General features: G+C 34.6%; 3 protein-coding genes across 7 annotated transcripts in view; 2 read left to right on the top strand and 1 right to left on the bottom strand.

Moving 5' to 3' along the window:
- LOC128993460 (transcriptional regulator ATRX-like) overlaps positions 1-19035 on the bottom strand; it is a 90558-nt gene extending 71523 nt beyond the window's left edge. For all 5 annotated transcript variants that reach the window (XM_054417367.1, XM_054417369.1, XM_054417368.1 and 2 more), the window contains exons 1-6: positions 18820-19035; positions 7370-7476; positions 6941-7062; positions 5224-5352; positions 1954-2096; positions 669-777 (exon numbers count right to left, since the gene is read on the bottom strand). In XM_054417367.1, the coding sequence (XP_054273342.1) occupies positions 669-777; positions 1954-2096; positions 5224-5352; positions 6941-7062; positions 7370-7475 (609 nt within the window). In that variant the 5' untranslated portion in view covers position 7476; positions 18820-19035. The remainder of the gene's footprint in view (positions 1-668; positions 778-1953; positions 2097-5223; positions 5353-6940; positions 7063-7369; positions 7477-18819) is intronic.
- LOC128992870 (uncharacterized) lies at positions 11798-12436 on the top strand. Its single transcript, XM_054416613.1, has one exon. It carries the CDS (start codon positions 11798-11800, stop codon positions 12434-12436), a length of 639 nt encoding a protein of 212 aa, XP_054272588.1.
- A 4768-nt stretch (positions 19036-23803) lies between the features above and the next one.
- On the top strand, positions 23804-26502 carry LOC128993589 (IQ and ubiquitin-like domain-containing protein). Its single transcript, XM_054417577.1, has one exon. It carries the CDS (start codon positions 24207-24209, stop codon positions 26451-26453), a length of 2247 nt encoding a protein of 748 aa, XP_054273552.1. The 5' UTR covers positions 23804-24206; the 3' UTR covers positions 26454-26502.
- Positions 26503-27898: the final 1396 nt, after the last annotated feature.

Below are 27898 nucleotides of genomic sequence, written 5' to 3'. Positions count from 1 at the left end.
AGGTTAATATGACGTATAAAAACAAACATCAGAATGGTAAATGATTCGAGGATTTCTTTAACGGTTTATTATACAACCGTGGTAAACAATGTTTTTTGTTTGTATTGTAACAATAACAAAATAAGCCTTATTGTTTCTTTACAAAGAAATGTTCACTCAATTATCATTCAAATAAGCTATTTACTTTATTTTACAAACTTATTAACCAACAGTTGGCACCAAACGCAAATCCCGAACATCAAAATTAAACAGCGAATTCTGTTTACTAAGAAGAGATTACAAAATAAATAAATAAAGATCTTACAAATAAATTAAGATAGGCTACCAGTACTTAATAATAAAATTTTTACAATAAAAAAAAACAGAAATAGGAATATCAATCATTCTTAATAATTTAAATATCCGGCCAGGGGGTAAAATTCCAGGGGGATAAAATTCCAGGGGGATAAAATTCCGGTGACCCATATATTAAAGACAGACAAACAGACATAGCTTGTATTGTAGTATAGGATATCAAACTACTTTCTCAGTATAGGTTACTTCCATGGACAATCTTCATAGCCTATATGAAAAACACATCCTTTACTAATATATTAGATACAATTTCTACAGAATAGAAAATAGATAATATCAAGTATTTATAATCTTTAAATGAAAGAAAAACTCACTCCCTCCAAGGCTGTGCTTTTGAAGTCTTGTTCAATTTCGTGCATTTTCTTTTCAGCATTCTGTTTTAATTTCTCTTCCTCAAGTCTATGTTTCAACCGTTCATTTTTTCTGAAAACAAAGAAAACACTTTTCAAATACTATAAAACATGCAGACAAACAGTTTTGAAACCGGTGAATCGATTACATCAATAACTAGTTGTCAATGTATGTGTCTACTGGAATAAACCTTGATTCTGATTCTGTTGCATTGCAACTTTTATATCATGGAACTACTTGCTATTTGCGTATTAAGAGCGCAAAGTATGTCATTGCTGCTTGAGAACTGTAGATGGCCGCGGCAATATATTTTGAGAGCAGCAATAATTGTTTGTGCTCGTAGTACTGATAAGATTTTTCCTACCACCACGATTAACTTATCATAACACAAAGATAAACGTTTTAGTTGTATATATCATTTAGATTATGTTTGCTTTTTTTAGGTTTTGTTATTTGCTTACAGGTTGTTAGTGTTTTATAGAAACACCAACTGTGAAATCAGCTGATTTAACGAGCGGCAATTGTTATTCCCGCACTAGAGTGAACATGAGCTATTTTGCTATTTTTATTTTGTTGTTATTTTATGAACAGGTGTGGCAGTGTGATCATTTTCATGCAGTGGTGGGAAAACAATTGATTGCAGTATAACCTATTTAAATCAGCCAAGCCAGGACTGTGCCCGAGCAACATAACAAAAGTCCATGATACCCAAAGAAAGAGCAGAAAAAAGAAAATATTCTTTAAAACATTTGCAAGTTAAAGTCATTATTAAATTATTTTAGATAGGCCTACCAAAAGGATCTCGGATAAAGCTAAAAAAAACTATTTTGTCAGAATTCATTCACGTTCCTTGTGGCAAATGGAATCCTGTAAAATTAAGAGCTTAGTAATGCTTGGTAATGATTGGCAAAAAATCAAAAACATTAGTGAGTTACAAATATAGACTGATATTTCCTGCTGATATCGATCAGTAGCCTGAAGGACAGCTATGCCGCACCTGTTATTGCCTTGAACAGGTGGCAAGGGGGGGGGGCACTACAATTGAGAATAGCTTTTTCAGCTACGGTATCGGTATCAAGAATGGATCAATTTTAGAATCAACACATCTCTAACAAAAAACTTGATAAACTTAAACTTGGTGGTTTGGCGTTACTTCTAGCAGGATGGAGTATGAGAAACGTCAGTAACGTCACATAATTTAAGTGCTGCTTACAACAACTACATACAGGATAACAGCTGGAATCCTACCTGACATCACTATTCAGCTCTTGCGAGGCCCAACAAACAGCTCTAGAACCAAATATAGGTCTAGGAACACAGATTAAACAATTCCAGTCATCCTTTTCTATCTCTGCCAAAGCAGAGTTTTTCATGTTCTTCTGCATACATTTCTGAAAACAATTTTATTTATATAAAACTCAATAAATTAGTCTGGGTTCATGAACTGGGGTGTTTTACTAGCCAAGTGGTTAGCCTATCGTACTTCGGTGTGAGAGGGACCGATTCAATTCACAGCACACAAAACTTAATGGGTTTGGACCGCTTTCCCAAAAAAACTTATGTACACCTCTGATTTCTACCCCTTTGAAAATACCACTAGCCCAGACAGTTGGCTAAGAAAAATAAATAGGTAGAGTTTAATGTGCTTACGATTTCAACGTTTGAATATAATATTCAACACTTTTACAAACGTCTTCATACTTCCCATGTTATCCAAATCAGAACTTGACGCGGTTGGTTTAGTTTGCATAATTTAGACTCTACTCATTATATTTAAACTTTGATTTATTGTGAGACTTATGTAGATGTTAATTAAAAGGGGCCGGAAAAATTTTTTTGAAATGATTGATTAATGCCTTAACTAAGGACAATACCCCCGCCGCAGCAAACCTGCCGACTAAGCGAATTTCCATTTGTCTGAATTGATTTTCAGTTAAATATATTTTAATAACATTAGGTTTAACGAGTACCTAGGTTTGCTGCTACAAGGAAACTAATAAAGTGTGTTTTTGAGTAAAATATTGATAGCTTAGTACAAAATAAATAAATTTGCCAAGTTTGATCAAAATATATCCATAAACAAGCAAACTACAACATTTGACAATATTCTCCATAAGAATAACATGGGAATTTTAAATTTACAATTTTTTAAATTTTCTCCGTTACTAATAATCGAACAAAAATTCTTTTATATACTAAAATGTTTGTTTTTTTAGGCTCTTTAAAAAGGTCTAAAGAGAAAACGGGAAATTTTGTGTTTTGAGGGTCAAAAGTGAGAAAAACCATATTTTACCCCATAAAACCCCCCGTAAAGCCCCGTTCCCATGGTCCGATCGCGCTGGTTCGCAAACTCATTCAAGTTTATCCCGCTTTACACCTTTAAGCCAAATTTCATCAAAATCGGACAAAAGTTACTCAAGTTATCGCGTTCACGGACGTATATATATCTATATTCTATTCTATTCTATATTCTATACTATTATAAAGAAGAGGTGGTGTCTGTGTGTGTGTTTGTATGAGCTAATCTCAAAATCTACTGGTCGGATCGGGCTGAAATTTGGCATGATGATAGCTCACATTCCCGATTAACATATAGGCATATTTTTATCCCAAAAATCCTTCGGGGCTCCGCCCCAGTGGCTCTGGAGTTTCCCATGTTAACCTTATGAGAAATGGAATTAATGAATCTTAACAGCTGTTTCAATTAAACAAGTTGGTTCTGTTCTATGATGTTCAATAGCATTAAAAGTTACAAGGATTACCAACAGGGTGCAGCACTAGCACTATTATTTCTTTTACATTTATGACAACAGCAAAAGGTGAGTGAGCGTAGCGAACGAACTTCAACCTGGAGGCGAGTGAGCGTAGCGAACGAGCTAACCTGAAGGCAAGTGAGCGTAGCGAACGAGCTAACCTGAAGGAAAGTGAGCGCAGCGAACGAGCTCCAACCTAAAGGTGAGTGAGCGTAGCGAACGAACTTCAAAAAGAACCGAAATTTCTTAAACCATGTCCTCACTCATAACTGCTATAAGCATTTGATACTTATATGCCAACCCCGTACGAAGGACGGGTACTCTGCTAGTATATATATATATATATATAAGTCTATATATATATACATATATAAAAATTTGAACGAATGGTGTTTTTGGCCTCTGGGGACATCAAAATGAAAAAGTAAATCGGTCCCGGGTCTAGGTCTTACCGTGCCACCTACGGTAATAGCTACTTCCCTATAGGGAAATTCGCTAAAAATGTTAACACAGTACAGTAGACCTCCAACTTTCCAAAATCTAATCATACTAATCATTGGCCAGAAAAATTAGATCCACTCGTTTACATAATGGTTTGTACGTCCATACACTTGTTTCTTTTGCAATAGGCATGCTTCAATGACACTTAACAAGATTGTTTTCAGGTTTATTTAGGCTAAACAGTCCTACACGAACAACTCTTTTTGGAGTTGTGTGATTTTAACACTAGGCCTACCTATTTTACATCAAAGGAGAAAAATATAAAAATTGGACTGATGTGACGTAAAGAAAATTGCACACAACATGAGATGGACATTCCAGATGCAGGCCTGACTGACTAACTACCAGAGAAACCAATTGATGTTTAGTAATGTCTGTAAAAGATCGTTTTGGGACAGATAAATAGTTATTTGTGTAACTAGGGTGCGAAGTGGCACTTTGCTGCACATGAGAGAAAGGTTTACGCACGAGCCGCAGCGAGTGTGGAAAGTTTCTCAAGAGCAGCAAAGGCACTTTGCACTCACGTTACACATTATATTTTTCCTACAGTTACTATAAAGCAACAAACATTAATGCTATAATTAATTATATATTAATAATTAGTCTTTCAATTACTATACAACACGTTTTTAGGTTAGATTAAATCCAAGGTTGAACGAAATGGGAAACGCTGCACCAGCTGATCGTAGTCGTAGGATCTTGAAGTGTTGTCAACTTATTTTCAAGCGTACACATATTAAGTGCCTAATAAAAGCACACTGTTTTGTGTTGTTTGGTTGGAATACTGGAGTGCGGCAAAAAAAAAGAGTGAGGCAAAAGAAAAATGAGTGCAGAAAAATTAGTAAGTTAAACAATTAGTTACTTGGTGTACTATAATCGGTGCAAGGAAGACCACTTTGTCAGGTCTGAACTTAACTGAAGGAAAAAAATTTGTTGTCTACTTACACAAAAGGTAGAATTTGCATACGGTAGTAAATTAATGCATTTTCTCATATGAATTCATTCATTGAATGCATTTAATCTGAATCATTCCAAACAGAACATTTCAAAAATGAAATTCATTGAGAACAAAAATTTGAAAATTGGAACATCTCACAATTGTTCAGTGGATTTTATCTGTCGGCTAAATTATCTTTAGGCTAAATTACTTTTTCTTGAAAATCCAAACATTCAGATTCTTTACCATACTGTCCCAATTCATACGGATAATTGGGAGTTCTACTGTAATTGTTACAATAAAATTGAATGTAAAATTATAATGTACCTTGCAGAAACCACAGTTGCACTTTGAGCAGAGGTAGAGCGTACCACCCTGTCCACACCAACGGCAGTACTTGTCTTCCCCATCCTCGTCTGTGGAGAAAATGCCGTCTCCGTAGAAATTATGGCATTTCTGTGAAAGTTAAACTAGTTTACTATCACAGTTATAAATTCTAAACATTACAATAGTATTTCAGAATTTGGTAGTGGACATAGTTTGATAGGCCACAAATCAAGTTAAAAATGTTGGGAGAAACTATAGCTTTAACACTGGTTATACATATAATAATTTTTGGAAGTTGTAGGCCTACCTAATATATGTAATAATTAAGAATTGAATTAAAAAATATATGATTACAATTAGTTAAAAATAAAATGATACGAGGACAAATGAGAACAAACCACGTTATTAAAAAATAAGGTTTCCTCATAAATGTTTTTAAAACAAATATATTAATTTTATTACCCCCGCCGCAGCAAACCTGCCGACTAAGTGAATTTCCATTTAACTTATCTGAATTGATTTTAAATTAAATCTATTCAAATAACATTAGGTTTAACGAGTACCTAGGTTTTGCTACTGCAAGCAAACTAATAAAGTGTGTTTTTTAGTAAAATATTAATAGCTTAGTACCAATACAATAACTAAATTTGCCAAGTTATATCAAAATATATCCATAAACAAGCAAACTAAAACATTTTAAAATATTCTCCATAAGAATAACTTGGGAATTTTAAATTTACTGTTTTTTTTAATTTTGCTTTATTACCAATAACTGTACAAAAACACTTTGATATACTAAGACATTTGTTTTTTTAAGCTCTTTAAAAAATTCTATAGAGAAATTGGGAAATTTTGTGTTTTGAGGGGCAAAAATGAGAAAAACCATTTTTCACCCTAAAACCCCCGATGATAATGCTGGTTCGCGAACTCATTCAAGTTCATCAGGCCTTACGCCTTTAAAACAAATTTTATCAAAATCAGACAAAAATTACTTAATTAAGTTATCACGTTCACCGACGTATATAGTACATATATATGCTAGCTGTTATCCATGGGCTTCACCCCGTTTGACTTCAAAGTATTAATAAAACTATTGATTGGTTAAGTTAAGCAGAAATAAACAAAACAGAATACAGTAATACAAACAAATAAAAACACATCTGATTTTAATAAGGTAATAAATTGAAAGCATAACATACAAATACACAGTACTGCTGAGGTACTTTTAACATTAGGTATATGGAACAATCCCTTTAGAATAGAATTAGGCAATTTATGAAATAATGGATAGTTTTGTGCAAGGTTTCTCGTCATGACCAACATTTTGAGTATATGGTTTATTGGGGTGTGACTTGTAGTTTTCTCATAAGTGCATGGGTACTATGGGATTTATATATGGATATATAGGCCTACATATATATAAATTTGAAAGAATTGTGTTTTTTGCCTCTGGGGACATCAAAATACAAAGTAAATCGGTCCCGGGCCTATGTCTTCAGTGCCACCTACGGTAATAGCTACTTCCCTATAGGGAAATAAGCTAAAATGATTTTTTTTTAATATGTTAAATTCTTTTTATTCCTACAGGAAGTATCTTTGAAAGGTAAAAGATATTGCATTATTAGTTTTGCCTTGGAAACAAATTTTGAATCTTAATTAAATGTGCAATTTGCGCACAACCCCCTCGTAATCTATATTTGTTATAAAATTATCGTACCTTGCATAAAAGAACACCCAGTATTGAATGGATGTAGATCTCCTTCCCCTTGCGAACTCTAGGCGCTAGATTGGTGGAACACACGGTGCAGACGATCTTGTCATTTGATAACCGTTTGGGATCTGAAATGTGAATTGGTTAGTGATCCAAATGGTAATGGAATGGGTACTTTCGTGTTAAAGGGAACATTCATTATTATCGATGTTATTTTAGGCCTATCAATATTTTATTTTTCATTTCAATATATCCATATTAACGAATTGAAAAATTGCTGACAAGTACGATAAATAAATAAATATTGTTCAGTATCAATAAACAACTTAATAATTTCACTAGACTAACAAAATGTTAGAATTGACCGTCAAACCAAAATAGTGCAATTGAATTTTTTAGACGTTCTTTGAACTTTAAATTAACTGCTTTACTCACCAGGCAGATACTTATTCCTGTATTTGAGTTCATCATTTGAGACAAATATCACAAGTGATTCCAGGGAGGTTCGACAAATCTTGCTCTTTTCTTCACTGTTTTCCATTCTAAAACAACGAATAGCCCAAGAGTAAACCTTTGCATGAAAAAAAAACTATCATACAATAATTGTAACAATATGTTTGGCAGGCCAGATTTAAGAATTTATTAATTAGGAGAGGACATAGATAAGTCATATCGAGTGTTGCAGGCATATTGACCCGTAATATCGCCCTCAATAGATTTTAGCTCGAGCGCTCCGTCACTTTTCTTGCCCTATTAAGACGCTCGTCCGTTCCTGAGATACTACTTTGATAAGTTACTGTGCTATGCGTGAACATGTCCTCTATCACGTGAATAACCAGTTGTTAGACGATGTAGGCTTGTTCATGATGGTTGGCCACTGGATCGTTAAAATTAGCACTAATAAGGTTTATGTTACCTGGCTTTTGCTTGTCAGGAGCAAAGGTGGATGAGAGGCCATAAAGCCTGTACTTATTGCCAAGTACAATGCTCACATGGGAGGGGTTGATACCAAGGATAAGACCATGTATCACTACTCTTGGGACAGGCCAACTAGACGCTACTGGAAAAGTGTTCACAAATTTTCTAGATATGGCGCTTCACAATGCGTACATTTCATACAAAGCCAACACCGACCGAGAACACATGAAAAATCACAGGGACTTTCTAATGAACATCATAGAGGATTTGTCCACTGACCAAGCCCAGCCTGAAAATGTACCAGGTCCAGGTGGTGATGTCCTTGGACCTCGACATGAGTTGACCAAACTACCTGGAGAGGACAATCGCCTGTGTGTAGAGTGTCTGGACAAAAATATGAAAAGGAAAACCACCTTTGGTGTCCTGGCTGTAATGGGAGAATTCACCAGAATTGTTATCACCTTCTACACCACTATTACAGGCCTACAAAAAATGGCAGGAAGAGAAGGCAATCTAGTGATTCGGAGTGAAGAGAGTCATGAGTGAAGTAACCGATACGTGTACATATGTAAATAAACTCATGCAAATAGTGTATATACGAAATTAAAAAAAAAACAGTGGCTGTTCTACAGGCAACCATTCCTGGGATTATCTAGGTAGGCTATGTAATATAACTTGAGAACTTGAGTATTTTATAAATTATTTCTTGTGTGAAGTTGGACCTGAATGTTTTGCTTCAAGTATTTGTGTAGGTTGTACAACAAATATGTATATATAGTAATAAAAACCATTATGTATTTTTTTTAGGAACAAGGTACATGTATTATATATCAATCATTTCCTCATGAAATTGTGAACAATTTGTATAGGTATTTTGAACAATTATTTTTGGTTTGAGTTAAAGTAGGCTACGCAATATACAGGGTGATTGGTACTCAGTGTGACAAAAATTTGTTGGTGTAAGTACAAGGTAAATGCAGTGTGAGGATGCATATAAAAGGTTCCAAGTCTAAAAATTAGCTCCCCAAAGAATTATTTTATGTTTTTCAAAAAAACTTAATACAGCTTTTTCTCAATTACCTGTAAATGGATTTGAGTAGGTTATGTCATTTTTGTGTTCTACATTAAATTTTCAGTAAAAATAATAGAAAATGACGGAGGATCAGTTGTAAAAACTCCATAGTAAATAGATTCTCAAAGAAAAAAATTAAGATGTTTGATAACAATTTCAAAAACATTGGTCTATTGCATTTGTTCACACCCTGTATACAAGAATGTCTGAACATATGTCTGCATATGTACGGTACGCTTTAGTGGTTTGAAGACTACAAAACATGGTGTCTTTAGCATTTGAAACATAGAAAGTCGGCAAAATTGAGCAAAATTTGTATTTTTGTTTCAGCTTGAACAGTAAAAACAGTACAAAAGTTCCCTGTTTTCTGGTATTCAAACCACTAAAACAAACAAAAGAATGTCTAAACCTCAATAGTGTAGCATATGGTTGGAAAGCTTATGAAATGGTGCAGTTTTTAACATATTCGGACACTTTCTTGTATACAGGGTGTGAACAAATGCAATAGACCAATGTTTTTGAAATTTTTATCAAACATCTTAATTTTTAACTTTGAATCTATTTACAATGGAGTTTTTACTACTCATCCTCCGTTATTTTCTATTATTCTTATTCAAAATTTAACGTAGAACACGAAAACGACATGATCTACTCAAATCCATATAGGCCTAACAGGTAAATGAGAAATTGCTGTATTAAGTTTAAAAACATACCGTAGTTATTTTTGAAAAACATAAAATAATTTATTGGGAAGCTAATAAAGGCCTTGGACGGGTCGCAGCGCACAATAGGTGTGCTGTGTGACCTGTCCAAGGCTTTTGACTGTGTTGATCATGATATATTGCTAGAAAAATTAAGCAGACATGGAATAAAAAATGTGGAATTAAAATGGTTCATTTCATATTTAAAAAGTCGTAAACAAAGAATTATTTTACAGAAATGCCAAACTAAATATAAGTCAGAATGGGGTTATACACCCTACGGAGTTCCTCAAGGTTCCATTCTTGGACCTTGTTTATTTTTAATCTATGTAAATGATTTGTGTAATGTTACAAATATGCATACTTTTCAATATGCAGATGATACTGCTTTAATATGCACTGAACAAAAAACATTGGATTTTAAACAAGACTTAATTACTAATGAGTTTCAACTCCTCGGGGACTGGTTCACAGCAAATGGTCTATCTATGAATGTGTCAAAGACACAACTAATTCACTTTTCAGTTGCTAATGAGAATCGAGACATTGCTGTAAATTTGAACCAAACATCAATTTATTCTCAAAACTCGGTCAATTACCTGAGAATTGATATAGATTGGCAACTTAATTGGCAAACAAACATTAAGAATCTATCAAAGAGACTCAGATCAGCTATACTTGTTCTTCGGGTAATTCGACATACTACAAATTTAGACACACAATTACCAATATATCACGCTTATTTTTCTTCCATCATGAATTACGGTTTAACAGTATGGGGTTCTTCTAGTCATGCCGAACAAATTTTTATCCTCCAGAAAAGAGCAGTTAGAGTCTTAGCCAAAGTGTCTTGAATTACTCACAGTAAAGAGTTTTTCATTCAGTTTAAAATTCTTATTTTATATAGTTCTTATATCTTTAAACTGGCTTTGATGGTTAAAAGTGATTTTGACACATTCATGGAAGATCAACATGAACATCCTCATAACACTAGATTTAAAAACAATATAAAACCAGTTCAACACAGACTTAAAGTACCTATTCCATTTATCTCCTCAGTACATGGGTCCAAAAATATATAACAAATTACCTTCTTCAATTAGGGACACTGATTCATTCCCTAAATTCAAAAAGAAGTTAAAAGACTTTCTTTTGGAGAAGGCCTTCTTCTCATTGGAGGAATATATGGAAGCTGTGTACAGACAGTGTCATTAGTCTGTGCGCGCGGATCTGATGCTACTAGCCATTCTATAAAACTTGGGCTCACTCACTCCATTATGGTCTCACTCACACCAATAGTCGTCTATAAGATTTCTAGCTGGAATAATCGAATTTCTAATTGAATCACTTGATTGAAAAAAGTAAATATTTATATTCTTTTCTAAATATTATTATAGCAGAGTGTGTTTAACGGAAAGATTCGTTTAGTTTAACTGTGTTTTTTGTTTAATACTGTGTTTTAACGTATTCGGCATACATAGAATTATGTGTGACAGAGTGAAAAGTAAGTTGAAGGGTAGGACGCTGAACGGACAGAGTCGGGAAATAGTAAGCAATGTTTACCAGTTTATGAAAAAAGAGGCTGACGATAAAGCTGTAAGCATTCCCTTGGCAAAAGCTCGCGCCCAAACAGCAGTGGCAACAGGGGTCTCGGAGCGAGTCATAACGAAGATTAATGGCGAACTTAAAGCACTACTAATACATGATGACGATGATAGCGACAAAAGTTTTTGTACTCCTAATAAGTTGAAAGAAAGCAGAAAAAGGCCCGTCACTGGAGTGGATGATTTTGATAAGTCTTTGATAAGACGCTTGGTGTATGAGTTCCACATTCAACATAAAATACTACCAACAGTTTCTTTACTACACGAGGAACTAAAAAAACAGATAGATTTCAAAGGATCAAAATCAAGCCTTAGGAGAATTCTGAAGGAGCTTGGTTTCAGATGGAGGAAAACGCAGAACAACCGCAAAATGTTGATTGAGACAAACGAAATCCGGGAAAAGAGAATTTCTTATTTGAGAGCAGTCAAACGTTTCAGAAATGAGGGTCGTACTATTATTTTCATGGACGAATCATAAATTTTAACAAGCCATGTTTCAAGTCCATCGTAGTCTGACAACTCAACCAAGGGAATGTGTGTACCCATTTCTAAAGGACAACGCCTAATAATGATTCATGCAGGAAGTGAAGCTGGATTTGTCCCTAACGCATTGACGATGTGGAAGGCTTCGAGCACCACGGGTGATTATCACGACAATGTCAGGAAGGAAACCATGATCAAGTGGATGAAAGAGAAACTTCTGCCGAACATACCACCGAAGTCCGTGATAGTTGTAGATAACGCACCTTATCACAATGCGCAATTAGACAAAGCACCCACATCAAATAGTAGGAAACAAGAAATGAAGGACTGGCTAACCAAACATGGAATACAATATTCAAACGAAATGCTGGTTCCCGAGTTGTATAAGCTTGTACTGCTGAACAAACCAAGATTCATTCGATATGAAATTGATGAACTACTCACTGGTACTGACCATGTTATTCTTCGTCTCCCCCCCTCCTACCCAGATCTAAACCCAATAGAACTTATTTGGGCTGAAGTAAAAGGTTACGTAGCTAGCAGAAACGTAAATTGTAGCTTCGAGATCATCCGTTCATTGGCACAGGAAAAATTTGATATCATTGGTGCAACAGAGTGGAAAAACAAGTGCGACCATGTAAAAACTATTGAAAATAATTACGCTTCAGCTGAGCCACCTCGTGGAATCAATGGTCATATCAGATGGAAACAGCAACAGCAGTGACAAAGAAGACGGCGATATGAGTGACATTGAAGACCTCGTTTAAAATATATACAGGCCTAACCTTGTAAATAGTTAATAAATTAAAATTTCTTAATCAACTTTTATCATTCAACTATTTAGGCCTACATTTGCTTTTACTGGTGTTTTATATTTATTTTCAGTTTGCTATTATATGCTTATGATAATACAGCAACGGTTAGATAAAAATCAGTCATAAGCTTAAAGAAGTCTTTTAGTAGTCGTCAATTTTACAAGATCTGTCAAAGTGGTTTATATTTTTGAAATCTGAATAAAAAATAATCCTTCAGTTACATTTGGATATAGGTAAATGAATTAATAAAGCATCCAGTTAATAAGATGATTATAGACTTTAATTAAGTATACAAACATATTTATACTAAGACCTTGTGAAAATAACCAAACAACAAAGGTTATAAATTTAGCAACAATCAGTAAATTAGGAAAGTCCACTCATTTTACAACCGTCCTCGTCAATGAGTAACCCATAAGCGATAGAACTCCACATTTCAACGAGACAGTAGGCCTATGAATGGTTGTGGTTAATAAATAAATCATTCTCGTGTTCTTATTTTCTCCTCTAATCCAAGATCCCGATCTTCTTATCACTTTACTTCAGCAAATGAGCGATGAGCATGAAGTGATCCAACTCACATATTCTCATTCTTTCACATTTCTCATATTTCAGTATTTTAACGTCAAATACTAATTTAGGCCCTTTAGTCATACCTTTTTGTGGTGTAGTTTAGAATTGAAGTGAAATCTTTGTCTTTTTCAACAATTTTATGGGTATTTTGTTTGTTTTCACACGTTTTCCCTCGGTGGGAGCAGTCACATTCTTCTAATCCCTAAGAAGGATAGTCACCTTGATTAACTTGGCCTTCCAATTGCGACATGAGGTTTTGATTTTTTGTTTAAATTGTGTTGTTGTTATGCTATGTTATTATGTTCATCTTGTAACATAATTAGAAAGATTCTCAAATTGTACACCTAATAATGATAATGAAAGGCACAAAATTAGAAAAATGTGTGTGTATATTAAATTAAGAAAAAAACGAAACGTGAAAAAAGGTTAAGAATATCACAAACAAAACATTGAACTGTTTACAAGTAAAAAGGTAAACAAACAAATAAACACTGACAGCGATTTTATGTGACAGCAAAACTGACTAATGTTTTTAGAAAAGAGCCCCCTCACCTCCCCGCATCCACACGACAGCTGTTACAACCACGAGCACAGACTAATGGTACCATCAGTAGATGTTAAGGTTCAGCATATGAAATTTATTTTAGTAATAGTTTTATTATAGAGACTATAAATTATTACAACAATGACGAATCACCTGTCTGAATATGATGTTATGTGATTATTGGAAAATAAATAAATTGTTAGATTTGGAACCTTTTATATACCATCATCACACTTCATTTACTTTGTACTTACACCAAAAAACTGTTGTCACACTAAGTACCAATCACCCTGTACACGCATATAAATATAAAAAAATCCGCTAAGTAAATATTTTTTGTTTTTTTTTTTTTAACAAGTATTTATTTACAATCTATTCTTACTAGAATAATAAATATAAAAAAATTTTAATTAAAATTTCATAAACTTATCTAAAATTTATATATACAGTAATATTATTCCTTTTTTTATGCTGAAAAAAATATATATATTATGATATATTTACAAACTTATTTTCTGTTTAAAAATGTGTTATACAAAATGTTGCGCGAACCATAAAAAAACCCTTGCAACCACAGCATAAAAAGACCACCAGCTCGAGGGTTAAGCTGAAACTTCTCTTATCAGTTGATTGATAAGCTGTGGTTACACTTGCCCCCTGGTTCCACCATCGATGTATAACTCCCTGGATTGCGCGCTCAGGTTGGAGTAGGGCTCTGAAAACGGTCCGTCGCTATCTCGCTCTGTCCGCTAGGAGTGGGGATAAAGGCATGACTCACCCTAGTGCCGAGCGTCGCGCCCGCTCTCGCCGCGTATTGCTATGTTAGTTTTGTGGAAATATTACGAGTAAAATTGATTATAACGAACTTAAGGAGGTTTATAAGCAGATATAATTAATCTAAGTACTTGCTCACACTTTTAAGACAATGCATCTAAAGTAAATCTCGGAAGAAATTTAGTGATGTTATGAAAGAGTTAGATATAGGCCTATTTATATTTGAACATTAGCCAGAAAAAAATATCACAATAATTATTTGATCACATAAGCAAGTCATCATTTGCTGCTGTGAGCCCCAATTATTATTGAGAGTTAGCAACCTGTAAGAATACATTTTGTTTATACTACAGTATGTTCCTTTGTCATAGCCTACACGTTTGTAAAATCTATTATGTGTTGTTAAATAAAAGGAGTGTACCCTATAATATTTAATTCCAATATCTCCGATTCATTAATTATTCTCAGTGAAGTAAAATAATTAAAAAATATTTTCTCATGTTATTAATTATATTATTAATACTGTAACATAGCCTATTATACGGTAACATGTTATAATCTATATATATAATTCTGTAAGACCAAATTTTTACCAGAAAATTGTGGACGTCTGGTGAGTCGCAGAAAAGTGGGAGAGGTCTTAAATTAAAGGTCTTTACCCCAGGGACTCGGGAAAAATAGCAGATTTCCCATAAAGTTGCCAGTAAATGCGATAAAACGTAAAATATCCACCATAAGAAATGCATGGGGACTGAAAACGGCTGCATTCTATCAGCTGTTACTTATTTATTTGCAATGTTTACATTTATTCCGAAAGTCAATGTTGGTAAATAATGTTTCGAAATGAATTGTGTTTAATTTTTTTGTTTTCCGTTTTTGTAATGACTAATGAGTGAAGTAGACAGGGTAGGGGAAGACTTGCAAGACGTGGAAGAGTGTCCAGGAATTCAACAGAGAAATGCCAAAGAGAACGTAATGTAGGGCCTAACTGTGAAAGAAATCCAGAAGCTGTTTTACAACCTGTCTTTAGAAGAACGCTGGAAAATGAGTTGAGTGTTGTTTCTCACAATCTATGTCCTCTTAAAGCACATGCATGCATTGTGGCGCATTTGACTTCGCAGAGGAGGCCACAATGGACCTTTCAACGCATTTTGCCACGATGGACATGCCACAACCACAAGTAAATGACGAACTAAAATAACTGTTTTTACATGATTCGAAATTCATAAAAAAACATAAGGCAATACAACAGACAGTACAATGGCTTTTGAGTCGCTTTGCGCTACACAAAAAGAGATTCCGGGAAATGAGCCTTACTGTCTTAAAATTCAGGGACAAATTCATAGATATATTTCTGACTTACTACCGCGAAATGGGGAGTTGCCTTCATAATAATTGATAATAATTTTAACCTTTACATTTCGTTCTCAAAATGGAAACTATAACAGAATTCGTAAGATTACAAAACAAATCTTCAATTTCAAACTAAAAAAGATGTGCAATGTTCGGCTGTATGATTTCAGCTCTGATTCGTTGTTCTCCGGGCTCAGGCCAAACCGTGTGCACGTTTCCATTTGTTAATACAGTATGTTGTGTTATTGATTTAATCATTATTTTACAATTGTATTTCATTCACACATCAGTAGCAACTAATATACGACTCCAACGAAAGGAAAATCAAGATATAGAACAAGAAACACTGTTAATTTTAAGTAACATAAAATTGATAATTTTAAAAACATAGGCCTATTTCGAATATTTGTCATTTTATATATGGTTTTTTTTATTGTAGTCTAAATTAGGGGCTATGGCCCCTATAGGCCACTAGTAATAACATATATTATTACAGTAGAGTCCCGCAAACTCGGCGTAATGAGGACTGAAAGGGTGCCGAGTTTGTGAAATGCCGGGTTATCGGGAACTAGGCTTAACAATACAGTTTTGAAGCTTTTCAACCGCTTTTTTTATTTATATTTATATTACAAGTCAGTATTAAGTCATTAGATATAGTGAAACAAGTCCTTGGTGCCTGAGGAAATAAAAAAATGTATACTGTAACTTACATACATATTTAACTAAAAAATCACAAATTTTCTGAGCCAGGTGATGGCCGAGTTATCCAGACTGCCGGGTTATCGAGTGCCGAGTTTGCGGGACTCTACTGTATAATATATTATTAATTATATATATTATATAAAATTCTACTGTGAATCCAAAATTTATTCTTTGATTCAACGAATTTTTTTAAACTATAGTGACTACAGTAAGCAATAAAATGCATAGCCTAAATATTCGCTTGTAAATTTAGTTACCCATCCTTCGTAATGTAATGACATAATTTAATGTGTATAATGATAATTAAATGCCAGAAACTCAGTATCTAAATCCCGTAAACTGATGCCTAGCCGGCCGAGCTCCTAGCACCAATGCCGCACCAAGCGATTTTATGCCTATTTTTAATCGCTTAAAAATGATACAAGCCAACTCCGTATCAAAAAAAGCTTCTACTAAAAAATAAAATTCATACTTTAATTTAAAACTTTGCCACAGGATGTTTTTTCCTGATCAAAAAATAAAAAAGTTCCTCGCTTACTACATTTTTCATGTTTTTAGTGGTGTTAAAAAACGATCATCAGTTTTAATTTGCCTAAATAAATTATAAAAATGTGTTAAGGTTAAAATTAACTACATAGTAGGCCTAATAAGCACTGGTTTTTCCAGAAAAATGACATAGCATATCAATTTGAAATTTGTATGATAGGCTAACAAATAAGTGGAGCAGAGCAGGTTGAGTGAATGTATATTTGTGCAAAACAGAGAGGTACATTCGGCCCGTCCGCCTCAGTATCCCACCAATTCGACTGGTGGGCACGGACCGTTTTTCCACCACAAAGCGCGCTATCCAGTTGAGTATTATACATCAATGGGTTCCACTTACCTTACTTCACCCTAGCTTATTTGGTCTGGGAATTTGTTTCTTTGTAGGCTGATTCCACTGGTCTACACCAAAAGCTTCACATATTTTACAACCGGTCTGCTATGGACACCATTGTGTAACACATACGTGACAGTTGGTAGCGAACGTGTTAAATTTGGCTAACCAAGTTAGCTTAGTATCAACTAAGTTATTCGAAGCTCATTAAATAAGAGACAGGAATTTAACATCATTCATGTCACAATGTAAGTTAGTAACCTCTGGATCACTACATTTTGGTTTAGGTCTATGTTTTAACTTATCTTACCTTGCCTAGTTGGTAATACAAATTTGCACAAAACATAAGCATAGGCATAATAGGCCTAAACCATAGCATAATATGGGTAGGTAGCCTATTAGGGAGCAAGGTAACATAAACCATTTAAGTAAATTAATCATGTGGGTATTAAGGCAGTGAGTAGCCCAACAATTCATTCCACTTTAGGCCCTTAACACACCTAGTATAGGCTACCTATAGGATGAGCTAGGCATATCCTTGTTGGGATAGGATTCTTTCCAATGAAAAATGCTTTAAGAACAGTCCAACTGTTTTTTTCGTGTTCTAACTTACGGTAATGTAACTTAGAGAGAACAACTCAAGAAATTAGGGATGGGTCGATACACTAGGAACTAGTCCAAAGTAACTAGTTCCGAAATGTACCGATGTTCCTGGATCGGTACATTTCAGTACCGATCGGTACTAGGTCCAACTGGTCTAAGGAAATGTAACGGTAAGAGGTCTCGCACGCAGCACCTAATACGGACGCTCTCTCTCTCTTTCCTTTGTTATACTTGCTGGTATTCCGTCAATCCGTCCCATCCCTTAACCCTTGAACCCTTACCCTTTGTCTTTGTTATCAGTCAGTGTCTAGGTGTCCACTTCAGTTCCATGTCCATGTACCTGTACCTATATCGGTCGTCGGTTCATCGGTACTTGACCGTGTGTACTACGTAGGCCTACCGTACGTGTTGGACATTATGGACAATGGGAAAAAGTCTACCTAGCCTATTTGATTACCGGTATAAATTATTTGTCTTAAATTAAAACTAGCCTATGAACGAGACCGTTTTTAAATGCAGCGCTCTTGTTTCAAAATAGATTTAAAAGAATAGTAATTTTTCTATTGTGTACCGATTCAGCGTTGCAAAAATGTCGTGTCCGGGCGCTGGCAGTCACTGCCTCAGGTCCTGTACCGATAAGTACAAGTAACTAGTCAATGTAGGCTACCTAGTTACTCTCATGGACCTGGACCGACTGGAACTAGTTTGTCAAAGTAGGCCTATTACCTATGAAGCCCATCCCTACCAAGAAATTAATAATTAGTGTTTTGATTTCAGGCCTTTTGGGTACGAGCGAGGGGCTTAGGATATGATTCCATAGGCTACTAATTATGAATGTAATGAATAACAATTTGAAGCATACTTACATTATTTAAGTTATGTTGTTAAAAGCTGGCACACCACTACAACACAGTGCACTGCACATGAATACAGCGGTACACAAAACAAAAGACACATAACCTGCAATTACAGTGTAAAATAAATATCTAGCCTATATTGTTTATACCTATAATAATAAACTTTCTTTCCATGAAAAAATTAGTCGAATTGAGTAATGAGGAAACCGCGATCCATTCATTCCATATCCCACAATAACAAGAAAGAAGAAATTTTCCGCTAAGTTAGAAGAAGAAGAAGAAGCATACTGTATGATTTTTTTCCCCTGACATAAGAAAACTGCTGCTGCCAAAGTGCCAACTACTTGCTACAAAGCTGCTTTATTCTCTGTGAAGTGGTGAAGTGCAGCATTTTTTTTTTATTGTTTCCTTCCTAAAGTACTGTAGCACGGCCGTCTTTGCTTTAACTCCAGGCCGCGGCCTTCGAAGTGGCAAAGTCACAAGTAGGGTTGTAACAGCTGTTTTGTTTGGAAGCAGCTAATGGTATTTGTGTTTTTACGAAAGATTGGTTACTGAACTATAAAAATACTAGCAGAGTACCCGTCCTTCGTATGAAGTTGGCGTTGGCATATACGTATAAAATGCTTATTACAGTTATGGGATAGGACACGGTTTAAGAAAATTTGTTACAGTATTTTAATTTACAAGGTATCCTATAGTGTAGCACACATCTACCAACCATAGCCCTAATGTTCTACCACTGCACTTAAACCTTGGAAAAAATAATGTTCTCATTGTGTACCTACCACAAATTTTTGGCCCGACAAACGTCGTCCTGTCCTAATGTGGTTTTATGTCAAATGCTCGTTCATTTTCAAGATGTGCTCGTTCGCATCGCTCAATCACGTCCTGGTTGAAGTTCGTTTGCTACGCTTTACCATGCTTTAAATTAAGGTTGGAGCTCGTTCGCTGCGCTCACTTGCCTTTTGGTTGCAAATTAGCTGTTGTCATAAATTAAAAGAAAAATAATAGTGCTGCACCCTGTTGGTAAACCTATACTCACAAACTTTCAGATTTATATTAGTAAGATTGACTCCCACCACTTTTAAATGTACAGATTTAAATTTTCAATTCATATTGTGTTGTTTTTCAATTCTGTATGTTTTATTTTCAATATTTTCATAAATTTATGTTCATAAATTTAAATCAACAAAGTGCAAATTAATAAGCTTATATTATTATATTATATTATATTATATTATTATGTCATCTGTCTGCCATGTTATCTTACGGACGTCTGTCACTCAACAACACCACTTGCGACGTTGCCAATTCTACCAGGCCGCGGCCTGAAGTTAAAGGTAGCCGTGACTGTAGTGATATCTTAGACTAACCAACACAAAGCCAACACGCATGTTTTATCTATGGCAGTGACAATTAATTGATCATCTTTCCTTTGTTTCCGACAAAACATTACTATATGAACCGTCTCACAGTTTGTAATAGCTATTTACCTTACAAGTGTAGTAAGAGCGTTTTTACATCACGCAGGTGAATGTTGTGCAACGAGCGGAAGCGAGTTGCATAATTTACCGAAGTGATGTAAACACGCTCTTGCGTAACGTGTAACGTACAAGATTTTACCTGACCCGACAATATACAGGAGGTTACGAACAATATTTTTCATTACCCATTTCACTCATATAATGTTAGAGAATCCTGTCTAACAGTAACGTTCATTTACAAACAAAAGCTAGGTTAGGAAAATTCTTCAAAACATAACAATAAAATTCAAGCGCACAGCTGATTTCTAGCGTTGAACGTCGTTGGCTCCATAGAGGTATATTTTTTAAGTTAAGCACTCAATGTTATTTAAATGGGTTTCATTACATCACCGAGTGAGTTTTTTTAAACTTTACATCACTCGAGAAGTAACGAAGTTATATAAATCACGCTTGGGATAGGGAAGTTTAACATGGCGGGTTAGGTAAAAAATATTACGGGTGTCGAGCAGATAATACATTCAGTACATTTAGGGGAGTAGGTATGTTTAATCCAATGAGATTGGTTATCGCTAAGGGTAACACTGAACCTAAAAGGAAGAGGTTCATGATTCCTAAATTCATCCTAAAGCAGATCTAAAATTCAATATTAAAACGTGAATAGTCCTATTGTGAACCTATGCAATAATATATAATTATTTTTTATACTTTTAGCCTAACTGAAATGGTGACCATGGACCATACGAAAGTACCTAGGTATTTTAAGCCAAGTATGTATGGAGATGAGGGTAATATAGATAACCAGGAGGTCTACCTACAAATTAATGTAAATTAATTACGTTACTACAGTAGTCTGGAAGATGCACATTTATTAAGTTTCGTCTTACCTTAACGCCTTAACTAACCATAGATAAAACGTTGGTTAGTCTATGCCACTAAAAACAGAGTTTTTTAGATCCATTTGCACTTTTTATTGTAATAAAATAATTCCTTAGTACCAGTGTAGGAAGAATAATGTATTCGTCATTCGTTTGAATCTATTGTAATGCGACATGTTTAAACCTCTCAGCTGTTACTTTTAATATTGGACTCAGTCATAAGTATGCCTTTATTTAACCAGTACCGTGTCTAGCGAGCTATTTATTGATTATATTTAATTTATGTACTGTATGAAATTTTAGAACACCGAGAGACGGATCTCTAAGGGAGTTCAAGACAAGAGTGGGAGTATACAAAAACCTTCCCTGTCGGTGTATACAGGGTGAGTTTTAATTGTCCCCCCCCCAACTTTTTTCTACATTTTTTCAAATATCAATCCCAGACCACTTCCAAACATTGTTGGGTAGTAAGTACTTCATTTTGACAAGGTGGTCATTTCCGGCCGCCATCTTGGATCCGCCATATTGGATGTAAATTTTTTTTTTCTAATGTAAAGGTGGGGTTGTGACCCATTATTTCGAACTACATTTTTACCGTAATTACAATGCCGCAAACCGTTTTTAAAAATCTTGATCCATTTTAAAGTTATGAGGGATTTTAAAAACTTTATTTTTAGCCCATTTTAACATTGTGCATTTACAAACTAAGTCCATAACCTCAAAATAGTGCTAGATAAAGATAAGTATACACTACCAGTAATTGTCGACCTATTTTCACTTGGTTATGACTGATGTATTTTTTCGACCGCCATCTTGGATCCGCCATTTTGAAATGTGATAAATTATTTTAAATATGAAGGGGGTATTGTGACCCATCATTTCGAATTACTTTTTTAAGCTGAACTTAATTCCATGATCCGTTTTTCATTTTAATTTTTAGATTTTGAAATATTGACATTTTTAACAAAAAAATTGCAATATTACATAAATAAAACTTGATAACAAAAAATGGATTGCGGCATTGCGTTTAACTTAAAAAATTAGTTCAAAATGATGGGTCACAACACCCCCTTCATGTTTAAAATAATTTATCACATTTCAAAATGGCGGATCCAAGATGGCGGTCGAAAAAAATACATCAGTCATAACCAAGTGAAAATAGGTCGACAATTACTGGTAGTGTATACTTATCTTTATCTAGCACTATTTTGAGGTTATGGACTTAGTTTGTAAATGCACAATGTTAAAATGGGCTAAAAATAAAGTTTTAAAAAGCCCTCATAACTTTAAGATGAATCAAGATTTTTAAAAACGGTTTGCGGCGTTGTAATCAGGGTAAAAATTTAGTTCGAAATAATGGGTCACAACCCCAACTTTATATTTGAAAAAAAAATTTTACATCCAATATGGCGGATCCAAGATGGCGGCCGGAAATGACCACCTTGTCAAAATGAAGTACTTACTACCCTACAATGTTTGGAAGTGGTCTGGGATTGATATTTGAAAAAAATGTAGAAAAAAGTTGGGGGGGGGGACAATTAAAACTCACCCTGTATAGAACAACCTAACATAACCTACCAAAGTTTTGTGGAAATGGGATGGACACAGGACAGTTTTAGTATAGTAACATTGTTGCATAAAGGCACAGGCCTACTATAGACCATAATTGGTTCCAGATAGTCTGTGATAAAGAGCAAACCAATGGGGTACAATTTCGGGTTGTACATCTTCTCCTATAGTTCCAATTCCGAGGGGGTACAATTCTGGTCCTAAAAGGAAGACTAAACCTTCAGGGGGTACAATTTCAGGATGTACGCTGACCAAAGCATTAGTACCTTTGAGTATCCAATAGTCAATGGTAGCTGAGTTAGTGGGAAGAAACAAAGTTTTAAGAAGAGGTTAAAATTACCGTCCACTTTTACTTTCATCCCCTATATTATAGTATATAATACTACTTCTATATTACTACATTTACTATTACTATTATTACTATATTACTACTAGTATTAGCCTACTATATTTTAGTATACTATAATATAGGGGATGAAAGTGAAAGTTTTACTTTTACTTTATAGGGGATGATGGAGAAAGTATTGTTATCGTCAGCATTTTCGAGTTTGAGCGGGTATATCTTTTTTGGGTCCCCTGGTACCCAAAAAGGTGGTTTTCGAAGTGATGTCTGTATGTGTGGATGTGTACAGAGCTACAGACCACACCTAGCTGTGGTCTGGTTTTGATGAAATTTGGTAATTAGGTACTAATAATCCATGGTATCTCCAGGCGTTTGTTTCCTTTTTTGAAATTTTTTTTTTAAATCGCGGCGGGATTCCCCTTAAAAATCCATAAAATAATGGTAAAACCGGATTTTTTTTAAAACTGGCTTTGTAGTACTGTGAGTACTGTAGTACCTGATGGTGAGGGAGGAGAGCAGAGGAAGGGGACAAAGAATTGAATTTGCTTCCACCACTTACCATAGAATGTTTCCTCTGTTTCATACTTCTCTGTGTTTGGGATGGTTTGGGCAACCAAAAGTTGTTAAACTTTTAGATCAGCTGTTTAGATATTTTAGAAAATTATTCAAACTTTATGTTTAACTACTTATGGTAGTGTGTTGTTTTAAGGTTATGATAAAAATATTGTATGGATATTATGAATCTTTAACATTTAAATTTATTAATAATAACATAATTTAAATTTAGTGGGTGTGTATGAAAAAGCAATGAGCAAACAAATAGTGAAAACGTCAATAAAACTATTGTACTGAAGATGAGTCATGATTAAGAAGTATTTCACTGTTGCACTAATACAATCCTATGAGATCTTGATACAAAAGAGCTTTATACTTTGTATTCTTCAATATTAATGATCTTAGATTGCAGCATCATGCGAGAAAAGATGTTATTTTTAACCATACTTTACATCATATAATGACAGGGTAATTTAGATGGAATTCATTAACTACGTATTTCAAATTGAGGAAGTGAAATAATAGTACTGCACCAAGAAAATGTTTTAGATTAGACACAATTTGTTTGGCATGGATAATGAACAAATAATTTCAACTAACTCCAGTTCCAACAAAATGATTTATTCTCAACCTCATTCCATAGATATAAATTTTGTTAAAAACATTCCAAAACAAACTAGTTTATCAACAGCTAGTACTGCACAAAACATTGAAGACACAATGTTGACACATTGCGAACAAATTGCTAAAAGTGTTCCATCATCAGTCAATGTCAATCCAAAATTAGTTACTGTTAAGTTTGAATGTGGTGGTATTAGTATTGCAACAGCTTATGATTTAGAAATGACGGTTGGGGAAGTTAAGAGGAGGTTATCCCATGTTTTAGATTTAAATGAGGAATTTGTTATATTCTACAACAATGATATTGAAGTACAAGATTCTCAGGCTTTAGCTGAATTTAGTGACAAACCCTATGGCAAAGTCTTACTCGAATTGGTTTACACAAAAGGAGAAGCAATAGTGAAAACAAAAATCAAGGAAAATATTCCAACAGTTGATGTAGTTACATCACATGTAAATGAAGGACTCTTTTATAAGGACGTGGTAGTGGGAATAGAAAATGAAAGTGTTCAAAAACAATGGTTGGGAGGTTATTCTAATAAACTGTCAGGCGCTGAGTATCACAATGCTGAAACACAAACTATGCCCAAGAAAAAAGTATATGAAATTAATGAATCTAAAAGCTATGATGTTCCAAAATATTTTGAAAGAGATGTACAAACTCCTTTCCCCCTTGTTCACAAAAAAGTCAACACAGTTGTCGATAAAGCAACACAAATGTGTAGATCTGATCATTTTATGTCTTCAAAAAATGACAAAATAATAACTTGTGGTACTTACATGAACAACTCCATGTCACTCCCCACAGATCAAAGCCATGTTAACTCCGCTACAATCATTCAGAGATCAGTAAGAAAGTGGATAATGCGAAGGAAATTTAGAGCCTTAATCACAGTGCAATTAGAGCATTTACGAAAATTTAAAGAAGATCGCCAAAGGATTGTTCAAGATCAAGAAGATAAAGACCGTGCAGTTATTACTGGTGCTGTATATCCAGTGAAACGTGATGACTTTTATGCTCTATTTTTGAGAGTTGAGAAATGGTGGAAAAATGAATGGAAGACAATTTGTGAATCTAAGAAATCAGAAGCAAAGAATGCTGCATCTGTGTTGCTGGTGGTAAAAGAAAAAGAGTTACTGGAAGCTATTGAAAAACATAAAACTGCCAGCAAAGCAGAATCTTTGAAAAAGGAAGAAATGCGTTTTCTGGAGCAAACATCAAGACCAGTGTTGTTTCGAACTTCCAAAGGACATTTGGCAACTATTGATTACTTAGAGACTCAAAAGGCAAGGGAATTTAAAGAAATATATAGTGCCTTAGCTCGAAAAGATGTATCGCCGAAAGAAAGAGTAGAACTGGTGATAAATTTAAAACGCTTGTTTGAATCACAATATATGAATTATGAATATGCTCGAGACATAATTTCCCTCATTAACAGAGAAATAGAAATGATAAATAGTGGGTTTAAATTTACTGACTTAAAAGGATTGCAAAAACGAATCGAGCAGCTTTATCTGGATTTCTTGCGCCAACCAGAGTTTAATCCGGCAGCAAAGAAATATAAAAAGCCTAACTTGCCAAAAACATTGCATCAAACATTCAGGTGTTCTCGATGTTTGAAACTTTTACCCGCTTCGAAATACCCAGTGCATGTGAGAATGAGAGCGCTTGATCAGTGCAAGTCCTGCACATGGATGCAAAACATTGCTCACAAGCGAGCTGACATGAGCCCCTATCTGAAACTGTTGCATCAAGTCCAGAATTCAGAGATGCAAAAGTGCTGTTATTCGGCAATATGTTTTATCTTACAGCCAATCGGGATGGGACATCTGACCAATATTATTTGGCACGGTCGTTCTGCTGTAAGTGAATGTTCAGACATATCAAAGTTACAGCATGTAAGATGGCTTCGAGAAGTTGAATGGGCTCCGTGGAACACCATATTACTGACTGAACAGGAGGCGAGGCTTCATGAGAATGTACCTGACATCTTCACTTTTTACGATGAACAATTTGTCGAGAAAGTTCGGCAAAAACATATTCTTGCACGGAAAAGATTCATACCTCTATTGATGATGGACCATGACATTCGCTCTTCAGGACAGTGGTCCAACATTACAGACTCAGGAGTATTCCTACATCCGAGTCATGCTGAGAGAATGGCCAGTGAGAACTCTGAGTATGATCTATTGTAATTTTTAAGATTGGTTTGGATATTTAAAAAAATAAATTATTTTTGATTATTAAGAACTTTTTAGCAAATTTCCCATATAGAAAATAATACCTCCGCAGCAGCAAACCTACAGACTAAGCAAATTTCTATTTGCCTACATAAATTTGAAATAGCCTAAAATTTAAAATTCTGAAAATATTGGTGAAGTTTTTATTTTAAATTTATATTCATTCCCCAATATTACCAGTTCTTCTTGCAGATCCTTTTTCCTGATTTGATTTTCACTTACTATTCAAATAATATTACGTTAAGCGAGTACCTAGGTTTGCTGCTACAGCGAGTAAAGTATTAATAGGCTAGCTTGTTATAAAATAAATAAAATTTTTGTCATAGGTACTGAAAAAAAAACAGCCGTTCTTAATAGACGCGTTGCAGGGCTAAAGTAACATTTTTACTCCCTAGGGAGTAATGATAATCGTAAAATGACAAAATGTTTGAATCACTTACTTTACAGCTGGTTAATATTAGCAGAATTGAAAACAAGCTAGATTCGTTTTGAGAGGTTATCATTACATGAAACATATTTTCTTTCGTTTTCTAGCTTTGTTAATTCATGATGAAACATGACAAAAAAATAATTCATCACACTTAAATCTTGCCATCCAGAAAGTGGTGGATATAGAATTTTTTTTTGGGGGGGGGGGAGGCGAGACTATTTTTTTAAGGTTAGGTTAAGTAATTTCAAGTAGACACGCCGTGATAGGTACTTTATCTCAGTTTTGCTGCGGTAATTTGCGCTAAATGTTACCTTAACTTTACAAAGATCACACTGTATCATTATATTATTCCATTAAATCAAATAATGTATCTATTCAAGCCAAATTAAGAAAATATATCAATTACTATATCAAAAAACATTGGTCAAGATTTAACAGTGTGTCATCCCATCTGTAAACACTTATCCAAACCACTATTGTGATTATCATATTCAGAGGGATTCTAACTACTGTTTTGTATAAGTATTCTTTCGTCCGAAATGCAAATCTTTAATATTTCAGTACAACATAGTCTAACAGATGTAAATAACAAACAATAACAATGGCTACACTACCACTGAACTGACTGAACTCTTCATTACTCCCCTCCCCTGACGATGATAGATATGCTGGTTTCTAGCAATGCAAGCTGGTTTCTAGCAACTGATGCAAGCGCAGATAGCCGGACAGCGAGCGGGAGCTCGATTCAGACTAAATCAACCTGAACTCGCACAAACTATCACTGTCTGCAACGGTGATAACTTTGCGCATGATTCATGATAAAAAATTCATATTATGGTACCTATTTTCCTTCATATCCATTATTTCGGGCCCCTCCCTTATATTTGCCCCTGCATCCAGAAATAAACATAAAAGAGAAAATTTAAATCCAGTTTTATAAAGTAATAAACAATTTTTATTTGAAATACAA

The sequence above is a fragment of the Macrosteles quadrilineatus genome, unplaced genomic scaffold (genome assembly GCF_028750875.1).
Source record: "Macrosteles quadrilineatus isolate MER2022 unplaced genomic scaffold, UCM_ALF_1.0 Scaffold_4__1_contigs__length_99947679, whole genome shotgun sequence".
In the NCBI taxonomy this organism is placed as follows: Eukaryota; Metazoa; Arthropoda; class Insecta; order Hemiptera; family Cicadellidae; genus Macrosteles; species Macrosteles quadrilineatus.
The sequence above is the reverse complement of the archived record's forward strand: the minus strand, read 5'-3'. Positions and strand labels throughout refer to the sequence as shown.

What these genes read in the sequence shown, in the direction of transcription:
- LOC128992870 (XM_054416613.1), top strand. Translation starts at nt 11,798, where the DNA reads ATGATTCATGCAGGAAGTGAAGCTGGATTTGTCCCTAACGCATTGACG.
- LOC128993589 (XM_054417577.1), top strand. Translation starts at nt 24,207, where the DNA reads ATGGATAATGAACAAATAATTTCAACTAACTCCAGTTCCAACAAAATG.